Below are 12,323 nucleotides of genomic sequence, written 5' to 3'. Positions count from 1 at the left end.
TTCAAGTCCTGAAATGAAATGAGACTTTCAGACCTGTATATAGTATTCAAAATGTGAGCTACCCATTGATTTGTACAGCAGCATAATTACCTCTATTTATCAAATGGCAAAATTCCTGCACATCACCAATAGAACACTAATGTGCTGTCCTAGCAGCCTTACTGCATTTATTTATTTATTAGTTTATTTAATAATTTATTTGTCCTGTACAAATCAATTATAATGTACAAAATGCTATATGTACTGATATGAAATCAGTACATATAGCATTTTGTAATCATGAAGATTACAAAAATAAATAAATAAAATACCAGGCTAAAATTTTTGGTGTATAACTGCATTTTAATATAAATAAAAAAAAAAGCTAATGATAGCTTGATAAGCCTGCACATAAAGCATCATACAAGCCATACAAGCAATACATGTTTGCATTGAATGCCACCGGTTGCACCAATTGCCTTAAAAAACAATTCGCCCTTCTATACAAGCACTAGTTTAGTGATTTCTAACTTTTCATTATTAACCATAAGTATAAATGTAATCCTTAAACAAGTTTAAAACTTTATCACGGCTTGTATAACATTGTATAAAAGGCATAACATGGGTTGTTAACACTAACTAAAAACTGTATAACAGAATTTAGTAATCAGTTGCAAGGAGAGGTTCAACACCAAGAAGTCATTTTAGTTTTATTTTTGCCTGATGATGAAATTCCAAAATGTAGACAGACACATAGCTAAACTATGCACTGGTTATATGATTGAGTGGCACCTGTATCAAAATAAAGTTTCATATATCAAATATACTTAACCCATACAAAATATAATCTTCTCTTGTTATCCACATAGCAGTTCCTGGGGTATGTCCAGAAGAAAGAGAACATGGAAAAGGCACGGGAATGCGAGTGGATCCCATAACAGCATCCCAACTTCTGCTCCCAGCATAAGTATGAACATTAATAATATGTGAATATTCAGGTAATGCCATTTGTAAGTCTCTAATTAGCCTACAAAACAAATAAAAAAGTAATTAACAAACTGTAAACATGCAAATTCATGCATACATACACATAAAGTACATGGAATCAGAGATAAAAGGCCATCCTTCCTTTTCTTGAAATATAAGTAAAGGGAAAAATTCTTGTGAGTATAAAATTCTTGTTATACATGAAGCCCAAGTGTGCCAGGTTGTTCACAAATTATGAAAAAGCATATATCTTGGTGCACAAAGATATCACTGATGCACTGATAACCTCAGTGCTATCACTGCAGTATTCAGAGAAGTAACTTAGAATTCAATAGAATTATCACTTATATTTATTGGGAAATTCTATGTTCTATAACTTCTAGTCACCTATAAAAGTAAAAGAACATTTCAGAAAAGGTGTAGGTTTTTTGGAAATGCCCTACATTTGAAAAAATTTTAAATTCCACCCCATGATTACAACTGCAATATAATTTTACCAATAATTTTTGTTAAAAATGAATGGAGAACCTTAGCTGCACAATGCATGAAGCAAAGGTTCTCCAGTAACCCTTAACATGTTGCTAAGCTGCTAATATGCTGGTGTGCAAAACTTAAGGACTAATAGTATTTCTAAAGGTTACAACCACAAAATCTTTATTTAAGATACTCTTTACTGATGACAGTAGATTCAGTCTCAGCAGCGATTCTGGATGTCAGCTAATCTGGCGAGACGTTGGCACACTGTATCATCCCACAAAGAAATGAATGAATGAAGAAATGAATCACTTATAAGTTTATCAAGTGGAAATCTGCTGTACACCAATGGAAACAGTGAAAGGAGTGAAGGTGCAGTTGAATTTCTGGTCCATAAAGATTTTAAAAACAACATTTTGGAATTCAAAAGTACATCACCAAGGGTGTCAAGACTAATACTCAAGATTTCAAAGAGGTACAAGCTAAAGGTTATAATGATTTATGCACCAACATGGAGCCATGATGATGAAGAGGTTGAAAAAATGTACACTGAAATTGAGTCTTCTAGACGAGCAGAAAACCCACTACACTATTATTATGGGGGACTTCAATGCTAAGGTTGGAAAAAGACAAAACAGCGCAGAAAGGAGAACTATAGGAAATTTTGGAATTGGTGAAAGAAATGAAAGAGGTGAAAGACTTGTGGAATTTGCAGAATCTCAAGGACTGTTAGTAATGAACACTTTTTTTCAAAGACAAAACAGCACAGAAAGGAGAACTATAGGAAATTTTGGAATTGGTGAAAGAAATGAAAGAGGTGAAAGACTTGTGGAATTTGCAGAATCTCAAGGACTGTCAGTAATGAACACTTTTTTCAAGAAAAGGGTGAACAGAAAGTGGACAAGGAAGAGTCCAAATGGATTAACAACTAATGAAATCAACTTCATCCTCACTAACAGAAGATATATTGTGAATGATGTTACCGTCCTGAATAAGGTAAATGTTGGAAGTGATCACAGAATGGTAAGATGTACACTTGATACAGATGTAGGAAAGGAAAGGAAAAAACTGATTCGAGTAAATAATACAAAGGTCTTTGAGATAACAGAAGAGGAGAAAAAGCAGTATGTACTGGAACTTAAGAACAAGTTTGAGCTTCTGCAGACTGCTCAGGACCAAGATATCGACGAGGAACATCACAACTTTCTGAAAGTGATAAGGCCCAAGAAATTTATAGGGAAAAAGAAATCCAAAGAAGAAAAAATTAGTCAAGAAACACTTGTCAAGATGAACCGAAGACGACAAATGAAGAGCAAGAAAAACACTGACAGGGATAAAATTGAGTATACTGAGTTATGTCAAGCCATTAGAAAGAGACCCAGAGAGGACATAAGAAGATTTAATACAAGAAAAGAACAAGCATTAAGGGAAAACAAAGGATTTAAATCAGCAGCCATGAGCAGTAATACAGAAAGACAAATGATACTGAAACTGAAGAATAGCGATGGTGTACTTATAAACAGCACAGAAGGCATAATTCAAATAGCAGAAGACTACTATAGAGAATTATACAAGGAGCGAGGGAATGATGCCAGCAGTGGGGAAGATGGATTGCAAAGTAGCAACACATACGACATACCCGATATTCTTCCTGATGAGGTAGAACATGCATTGAAGAAAATGAAGAATCAGAAAGCCCTGGGGGAAGATGAAGTTACTGTAGAGTTGTTAAAATTGGGAGGAAGAGACATAACACAAAAACTGGCAAGGCTCTTCACAAAGTGAATTAGAAAAGGTGTCATGCCTAAGCAGTGGAATAATGCAATCAGAGTTTTGCTGCATAAGAAAGGAGATAAATCAGAAATTGGAAATTATAGACCAATTAGCTTGTTATCCCACATCTACAAGTTGTTCACAAGGGTCATTACTAACAGATTTGAAAGAATACTTGATGAGAATCAACCGAAAGAGCAAGCTGGTTTTAGGACAGGATTCTCAACTATGGATCACTTTCACGTAATATTACAGCTAATGGAGAAAGCAAATGAATATAAAACACCATTATGCCTGGCATTTGTGGATTATGAAAAGGCATTTGATTCCATACAGCATAAGGCAATGTTTTGGGCACTGGAAAGATAAGGCATAGATACTCCACATATTATGATTTTGAAGAAAATATATGAGAGTGCTACCTCCTTTATTAGACTAGACAAAGACAGTAGGAAATTTAAAACCGAGAAAGGAGTTCGACAAGGACACAATATCTCCGAAGCTGTGTACTGCTGCCCTTGAGTTAGCTTTCAGAAGATTAGACTGGTCGCAGAAAGGAGTCAATGTGAACGGAGAGTACCTAAACCATTTACGATTTGCAGATGACATTGTGGTCATAAGCCATGATCCCAAAGAATTAGAGGAAAATCTTAATCAGTTATGCACAGTTAGTAAGGATTTTGGACTAAAGATGAATATTGCTAAAACAAAAGTAATGATGAACAAGTATGCCACAGAAAGGGAAATAATGATTGAAGGAGCAGTAATTGAAAAGGTTGAGTCATATACTTATCTGGGACAAGTCATCAGCTGTAATAATGATAAATGGCTGGAAGTCAAGAGAAGAATAAACTTTGGATGGATAGCGTTCAGGAAATATAGTCACATAATGAAGAGCAATATCCCAGTTTGTCTGAAACGTAAAATAATGAATCAATGTATACTTCCCACCATAACTTATGGAAGTGAAACTTGGGCACTCACCAAAAGAATGGAAGAGAAGCTGAGAACTACACAGCGAAGAATGGAATGAGTTATATTGGGAATCAGACTGTTAGATAAGAACAGAAACACATGGATTAGGCAGCAAAATCAAGTAAAGGACATTCTTATCAAAACTAAAGAACTAAAATGGTCTTGGGCAGGACACATAGCTCAAAGACATGATGACAGATGGACTAAGAAAATAACAGAATGGTACTCAAGAGGAGCTAGAAGAAAACCTGGAAGACAAAGGTGGAGATGGATAGATGAAATTCATGAGTTTGTGGGTAGTAAATTTATGGCCAGTGCTCAAAACAGAAAGAACTGGAAAGTTGCTGGAGAGGCTTTCATCCTGCAGTGGATTGAAAATGGCTGATGATCACCCCATAAACATCACTGAAAGAGATCGATATGGCAGTTGAGTTGTTATCTTGGATGGATGTACACAACTCCAAATACTGGAATTTAATTCGTGGACTGATGCAAGATCTTATCTTAATTGTCATCATCTGAATCTTCTGTGGATTTCTCCTTCTCAAAATACTCTCGTGGAACTTTGCGTACTTTTGCCACCGTCATACCCATGCATTAAATGCTTCCATTTTGGCTCTGTGAGCATTGTTGTATCAGATGCAAAATGATTGCGTTTCAGAGTTTTCTTCAAATGTGGAAACAGGAAGAAATCACATGAGACTAAGTCTGGTGAATAAGGGGGATGTGGCAGAACCTCAGCACCTATGGCAGTGATCACTGCCTGCACAATATTAGCTGTATGGGGCCTGGCATTTTCTTGATGGATGGAGAAATCACTTCACACTAGAAAGTTCGGCCACACCAGAATATGGCCATCCTTCATCAATAGTAATATGGCAATAGTATTTGCCATATAATGCTAGGAAGCCACATGCTTTTGCTGCACTGGCAAAAAAAAAAAGAAAAAAGAAAACACCAAGTAAAAAAGAACATACAAATTATATGCTTCCCTCCCCAAACAGGCAACCATCCAGTTGACCCTTGAATCCATTCAAACCATCAGCCTCAACCACTTTCAGAAATCAACCACATTGATTTCTGCAGCCTGCTCCAGAAATCAATGATTTGTAGGACAAAAGAAAACTCCCACAATCCTGTCTGAACCTCAATCCCTGCAATCTGAATCCATTAATATCATTACTGAATATTGAAAACACAATGGGCCCAGCACTGAACCCTGAGGGACTCCACTGATAACATTAGTCCATGAATAGCAGTGCCCACTGATAACCACTCTCTGTCTTTTCCTACTCAACCATCCCTTTATCCATAGCAGTAACTTGCCCTTAATGCCACACTGCTCCAATTTGTACAGCAGTCTTTTATGTACAACACTATCAAAAGCCTTCCTGAAATCCAAGTATATGATATTAAAATTATATTTCGCATTCAGTTCCTTTGTTACTGCATCATAGAATCCAATCAGATTGGTCAGACGAGAATGTCCCTTAACAAATCCATCCTTTCACTGCAGTATGATTGCATTGCTTCTTGAACCAGTGACTCCATTATATACCCTGGAACAGACATTAAGCTAACAGGATCTATAATTACTCATGTCACTTTCTGAGCCTCCTTTGTGAATTAGGAATACATTTGCACATCTCCAGTCCATAGGGACCATCCCTGAATCCAAGGATGCTCTCATAATTAGGCTAAGGGTTTGCTGTCTCCCTCAATATAATTGGATAGATCCCATCCACGCCAGATGCCTTTTATGTTTAGCTTCAATACTTTCTCTTCCACTTTTCCTTTCAGTTGTCACAAAATCATTTAGATCCCCATCAGAGTGCGATAAACTTTTGGCATTCCCTTCCCTAATGAACTCCTCACATGTGAATGTAGATGCAAAATACCTATTCAGTTTGTTAGTAGATGCAAACTACATTCACATGTGAATACCTATTCAGTTTGTTAGCTCCCTGAGCACCATCACCAACAGTCAAACCATTGACACCAAGTGGACCAATTCACTTGATTCAACCTCTTCATTCTACTCATAGTATAAGTGAAGAATTTCTTACTACTGTTTTTGGCATTCTTTTGCCAAATATTTTTGTAATCTGCCTAACTAGCCTATTCTCGTTAGTAACTTGATTACAGACTTGTTTATACCTACCATGGGTTTCTGTATCATGTCATAATTTATAAGCATCCCTTGCATTTTTCTTCTCTACTACAAGTCTCATCTACATCTGACACTTAGAAAAACTTTTGTGCATTAAGCCAAGTAAGGCTCCTGGAGTTAATGGCATATACTGAGTAATTTTGAGGAACACCTCCAGGGAGTGAATTGAACCACTCAAGTTGATTAGCATTAGTAGAGGCATATGATGCAAGAAAGCAAGCTTATGCAGCATCAGCCAAAAAAAAAAACAAAAAACCCTCCCATTTCACCCCTCCATTCGTTCCAAATGCCTGTCCAGCTCAACCTTAAATTTATAACATGATATTCGCTTTCTTAAGGAGACAAGACTTCTCATTAACAAACCCATGCTGTGTCTGAACTATAACTGCAGTCTTGTCTAGATGATCCTGCAGTGCTTCTTTAACCAGTGCCTCCATTAATTTCCCAGAACAGAAGTTAAACTAACAAGTCTATAATTACTTGGGCCACCCTTTGATCCTCCTTTGTCAATTGGGGTCACATTTGCACATCTCCAGTCTATGGGTACCTCCCCTGAGTCCAAAGAAGCTCTCATATTTATAGCTAAGGGTTAGCTTACTTCCTTTGCTGCCTCTTTTAATATACTTGGATAGATCCCATCCACCCCAGGTGCCTTTTTATGTTTAACTTCAACAATTTCTCCTTCACTTTGCTCTCAGCCGCCACAAAATCATCCAGCTCCCTGCCAGAGTCAAACAAACCTCTGGCATTCCCCTCCCTGAATAACTCATGTGTGAATGTAGATGCAAAATACTCATTCAGTTTGTCAGTTACCTGAGCAAGATCCTCAACAGTTGAAGCATCGATATCAAGTGGACCAATTTGATTCATCCCCTTCAATTCTAGAGTTTACATAAGTAAAAAACTCTTTGCCGTTTTTCTTTGCATCCTTTGCCAAATATGTCTTATAATCTGCCTAACCTCCTTTGTGACTTGATTACACATCAGCTTATATCTACCACAGGCTTCTGTGTCACTTGATAATTTATATGCATCCCATGAATTTTTCTTCTCTGCCACAAGTCTTATTAGTTCATCTGACATCCATTTAGGCCTAAACCTCGAACAGTATTTCTTAGTGGGGACAAAAAGTCTAGTAGCTTCCTTGAATACTTCCCATTTAGAATTTGCTGTTGGTAACATCATCAGTTGGTCGCACTGTATAAACTAAAAACTGTCTCAGACCATCATAGTCACCTTTACGAAAGCAAAAACCCTTCCCTTTACCCCTGACGGTAGTTACACCTTTGAGCAAATCCCACATCAGTGCACTGTGATCACTGTCACCTAGTGGTTCCTTTATCTGCAGATTCTTAATGCATGAAGAATCTCTACTGAAAATCAGTTCAAGAGTATTACTTCCTCTGGTTGCTTCGTGAACATGCTGCTGCTGTAGAAAACAATCATCCAATAAATCCAAAAAAAGACTCAGAAGTCCCAGTCAATATCTGGGAAGTTAAAATTCCTCATTATAAGACAATCTGATTTACTGGCCCACTCTATTTCTCTCTACAGTTGTTGATTATACTCATCAGAGTCATTAGGGCTATAAAACACTCCTACTCTCAATTTCACTTTCCCAGTGTTTATGTCATACTAAACTGATTTGACATTGCACTGTCTTGTACGCACTACTCAAGGTGTGGTCAGGCCGCACCTTGGGTACTGCATACAGGTCTGGAGGCCTCATTTTAGAATAGATGTAGAGCTGCTGGAATGAGTACAGAGAAGGGCAACAAGATTGGTGAGGGAAACAGAGGGGTGCTCATGTGAAGAAAGGCTTAAATTCTGCAAATTGCAGCATCTGGAGACTAGACACCTACAAGGTGATCTGATTGAGATGTATAAGGCTTTGAATGGTTTGAGCAAGTTCAATGCTGATGGGATTCTTCCTCTTACTCAGATTAAGCACTTGAGGGAGCATAAATTCGAATTGAGGAAGGAAGGACAATTGCAGAATAGATGTGCAGAAATTTGCCTTTAGCCAGTGAGTGGTTGATAACTGGAACAAACTTTCATCTGTCGTTGTGGAAGTTGATAGTTTAAATAAATTCAAGGAAGAACTGAACAAACTTTTGGAGTGAATGGGAAGTGGTTTTTTTTTTGGCTGATGCTGTATAAGCTCGCTTTCTTGCATCTTATGCCCTACTATTGCTAATGCTAATTTGGAAAACTGTTAAGAATGTAAATTTAATTTGAAAAAAACTTTAGTAATTTGCCCTTTGTTCTTCTTATTTTAGTCCTCTATGTTCTGATGATGGGACCAGCAAGGATCCTGAAATGTCACCTTTGCAGTAAGTTCAGAAATTAGGTCAAAGCACTTAATAAACTAATTATGTACTATTCACATGGTAAAAGAGTGGTTTATTTCAAAAATTAATTCATGGATAATTACCTCATAGAAATATTTCCAAATTATATTAAGAGTATTAAAAATTCTTTTCTAACTCTGAAAATGAGTGATTGATGGCCACTGCCCTTCTTCCAAAATGCCAGAAGTGCATCCACTCAGTTGAGTTTCATATACATTGTACTCTTGCATGTTGAATGACTTTGTATGTATAGTTGAACCATGGCTTAGCCATAAAAAACATTTGGCTCCATTACTTGTGCTGCTGGTTCTAACTTTATTGGCAACTCAAGGCATGACAGAAGAGGCATTGCTATAATATATTTTGCAAGCTATCAATATAACCAGATGCCACATGCAAGTCAATCTTAGAAATTTGAAGCAATATGTAAACATTCTTTTAAATATCAAATATACAAATGTTTCTTTCTGTTTAGATTTGCAAACTGCTTCAATAAAAAAGGATACCACTCTGTGACAGCCTTTATGCCGAAGCTGAATTGGGCTAAAAATAAATCATCACTGAAGGAAGGAATTAGATGTTATCTGGCAGGAAATCAAAACAATCTTTTCTTAAAGCAATTATGGAAATCAAAGATTATAATGATTTCTTTAATTTTGAAAGATGTCATCTCTGTTGGTACCTTGTACCTTCCATTATTGCATTATTACAATATTCTTGTGCATCCACATAAAAATGAGGTGTGAAGCAGCAAAATCTTCATGAAGATTCTGCTTCTTCCCATAAGTCAGCTATATTTGTACAAATCCGGGTATATGTTTTTGTTGATTGTCTGTTCCATAAAAAAAAAAAAAAAAATTTTCTGAAGTGCAATGGCACAAAACAATTATATTTAGGGAGCCCCATTTAATGATCAGTGATTTGCTCATGATTTTCAGTATTGCACATTTGAATATTGTGGCAGTTGGCTTTCTTGGTTGTTTTCACTAGCTTTGTCACTGAAAACAAGCAGTGCTGCCATGTCACCCTAGGCGCCTCCGTAGCCAGGTGGGAAGGAGCAGCAGTGCGTAGCACACGCTTCTTGATTAGACCGGGGTTCGAGCCCGTCACCACCAAATACGGAGGATGCGGAAAGGTCAGGGAATGACCACCGCACCGGAGCAATATGGCCTTAGTTGCTAATGCTCCTAAAAACCAAACAACAACAACAACATGTCACCCTCTTCCACTTTTTGTTGAAAATCACAGAAAAACTCACCACATTTATCTGTCACATTTTAAGCTGCAACTTGCAAGCTTTCAAAATAAATGCTCCCAGAGAATATGGCATACTGTTATTTGACGCTGCATCTGTAATTAAACTTTATGAATTTAGTTGACTTCTCTCAAATTTTGCCCTGTTTCATCAGTATCTGATCCCAGTTCATGTTTCTTTGCAGATTTGGGTCACCAGAGATAGAAGTTGGGCTAAAAGGAAAATGTGCTAAACTACAAATTTCTCTGGAATACTGAATAAAGGTTTGAAAATCTCATTTTAGGAAGGACAGAGATCTGTTGGAATGAGTACACAGAAAAGTAATAAGATTAGTTAAGAGCAAAACAGAATATTCTTAGCAAGAAAAACTGGGTTCTGTAAATTGCAATCTCTGAAAGTTAAGCATCTGCATGGTAACTTAATTGAATTATAAGGCTTTAAAAAGGGTTAAATAAACTAAAATCTGATAGCATCTTTACTCTTTTTCAGATAACCCACACAAGGGGATAGAAATTTAAAGCGACAGGGGATTGCAGAACAAATGTACAGAAATCTGCATTCCGCAAAAAGTAATTGATTGTTAGAATATACTCCCACTTGTGTTGTAGAAATGAGTAGAAACATATTTAAAGAATGGACAAATTATTGGCAGGAATAGGCAAATTAAGTGTTTTTTTATTTTAATGATGCTGTATAAGCCTTTTCTTTCTTGTATAATGTTGCTTATATTAATACTCTATCCATGGTTAGCATTTCACAAACATCTGAAAGTGTTTACTTCTTTCTGAATCACCCTTTATATACTGCTTATACAGCTAGCTGATGCATGCTATCAATAAACAGTTGTAGCATGCTTTTTACATAACACACACACACACACACACACACACACACACACACACACACACACACACACACACACACACACACACAGTGCTTGTGCCTTTTTATTCATAAGGGAAAGTTCTGGAAATTTCAAAAACTACTCCCACATATTCATGAACAATTTGTGTGCTGGGAAAAAATGAACCAAGCTCACATAAATCTAACAGGATGACGTGCTGATCTCATAAATCTCGGTTTTACATTTTGAACTGTAATTTTATAAAATATCATTGTAACAAATATCATAAAGCAATCTTTAATTTTTAACATTTAATTTAAACAAATCTGTTTATTAATTAAATTTAATCTATGTTTAAGATCAGGTTCTACACTGGATAAAAAAATAGCTGGCACTGACCGTGTGGCAAAACCATTAAGTTCAGTATTGCTCCCCGTAAGCAGAATATGACGTAATGCTTCCTTCACTAGATCTGGTTCTAATCCATCAACAACATCACAAACTGTCTGTGGCATTTCCATAGCAGCATACATCATTTCAGGAGCCAAATATAACTCTGATCCCAGTTCAAGCTTCTTCAGCTTTGGACCACCAGAGTGAGAACTTGGGCTAAAATTAAAGTGTACCAAAAATTTATTTTTAGCCCAATTTTTTTTTTTTTTTTTTTTTTTACAAATTTATTAACTGTGTACTAGGTAATCATAATTAAACTGCATCATTTTGAAGGCCAGTAGAGAAAACAATTAACCATACAGAATTAAAATCTAAACTGGTCGGCAGAGAACATGCAGAAATAAAGGCATGAAAGTTATAAAAAAATTAGCTAAAAAAAGTAACACTGGGATTGTTTCTAGTTGTGGGGGTTATCTAAAGACACACACACTAGCAGATTTGAAGGATATTATTACAAGATATGCTGTAAACATTTCATACAATATGCAGATGTTGTCCATTCTGTGAACATTTCACAGAATGAGCAACAATGCAGTTTTACAGTTCCAGAATAAATATTTTTGACATGAGTGTTTGTTATATTTAACAATCTGATCAACATAACACGTGATGTATACACTTCCATATTATGACATAAATAAATTTGTTCTATAGAGATGTGGTTCAAGGAAGTTTTAGTTCACAATCCAGCAGCAAATATTGTGACAGGGTACAAATTACAACAGTTTCATTCAGAATAGGGCCACCACTCAGTACTGCTCACTCAGTGACATTTCCCAATGATTGTATAATTTCCAATGATTGTATAATGTTTTGTGACATTTCCCAATGATTGTATAATTTCCTATTATTTCAAAACTACCTGAGTTCACTCAGTTGATCACCTGACTTCAGTCCATGTAATTCTCATTGTGGGGTTAGTTATTTCAAGGACAGAGTTTAGTAGGGAAACACTAACATTCTAGCAGACTTAAAGAATATTGTTACACGACATGCTCTGACCATTTCACAGAATATGCATGTGGGCAACCACCAATGAGTTTTACATTTCCAGCATGTTGC

At 36.4% G+C, this 12,323-nt stretch overlaps 1 protein-coding gene across 1 annotated transcript in view; it reads right to left on the bottom strand.

Moving 5' to 3' along the window:
- Window positions 1-705: 705 nt before the first annotated feature.
- LOC150081542 (uncharacterized) overlaps window positions 706-12,323 on the bottom strand; it is a 69,057-nt gene continuing 57,439 nt past the window's right edge. Inside the window, exons 6-7 of the mRNA XM_090380241.1 lie at window positions 11,208-11,417; window positions 706-1,006 (exon numbers count right to left, since the gene is read on the bottom strand). Coding sequence (XP_090236367.1) covers window positions 790-1,006; window positions 11,208-11,417 — 427 coding nt within the window. The 3' untranslated portion in view covers window positions 706-789. The remainder of the gene's footprint in view (window positions 1,007-11,207; window positions 11,418-12,323) is intronic.

Source organism: Mastigoproctus giganteus, chromosome 8 (assembly GCF_048544385.1).
Source record: "Mastigoproctus giganteus isolate SK-2022 chromosome 8, ASM4854438v1, whole genome shotgun sequence".
Lineage (NCBI taxonomy): Eukaryota > Metazoa > Arthropoda > Arachnida > Uropygi > Thelyphonidae > Mastigoproctus > Mastigoproctus giganteus.
Note: the sequence above shows the minus strand (reverse complement) of the source record. Positions and strands in the feature narration are given on the sequence as shown.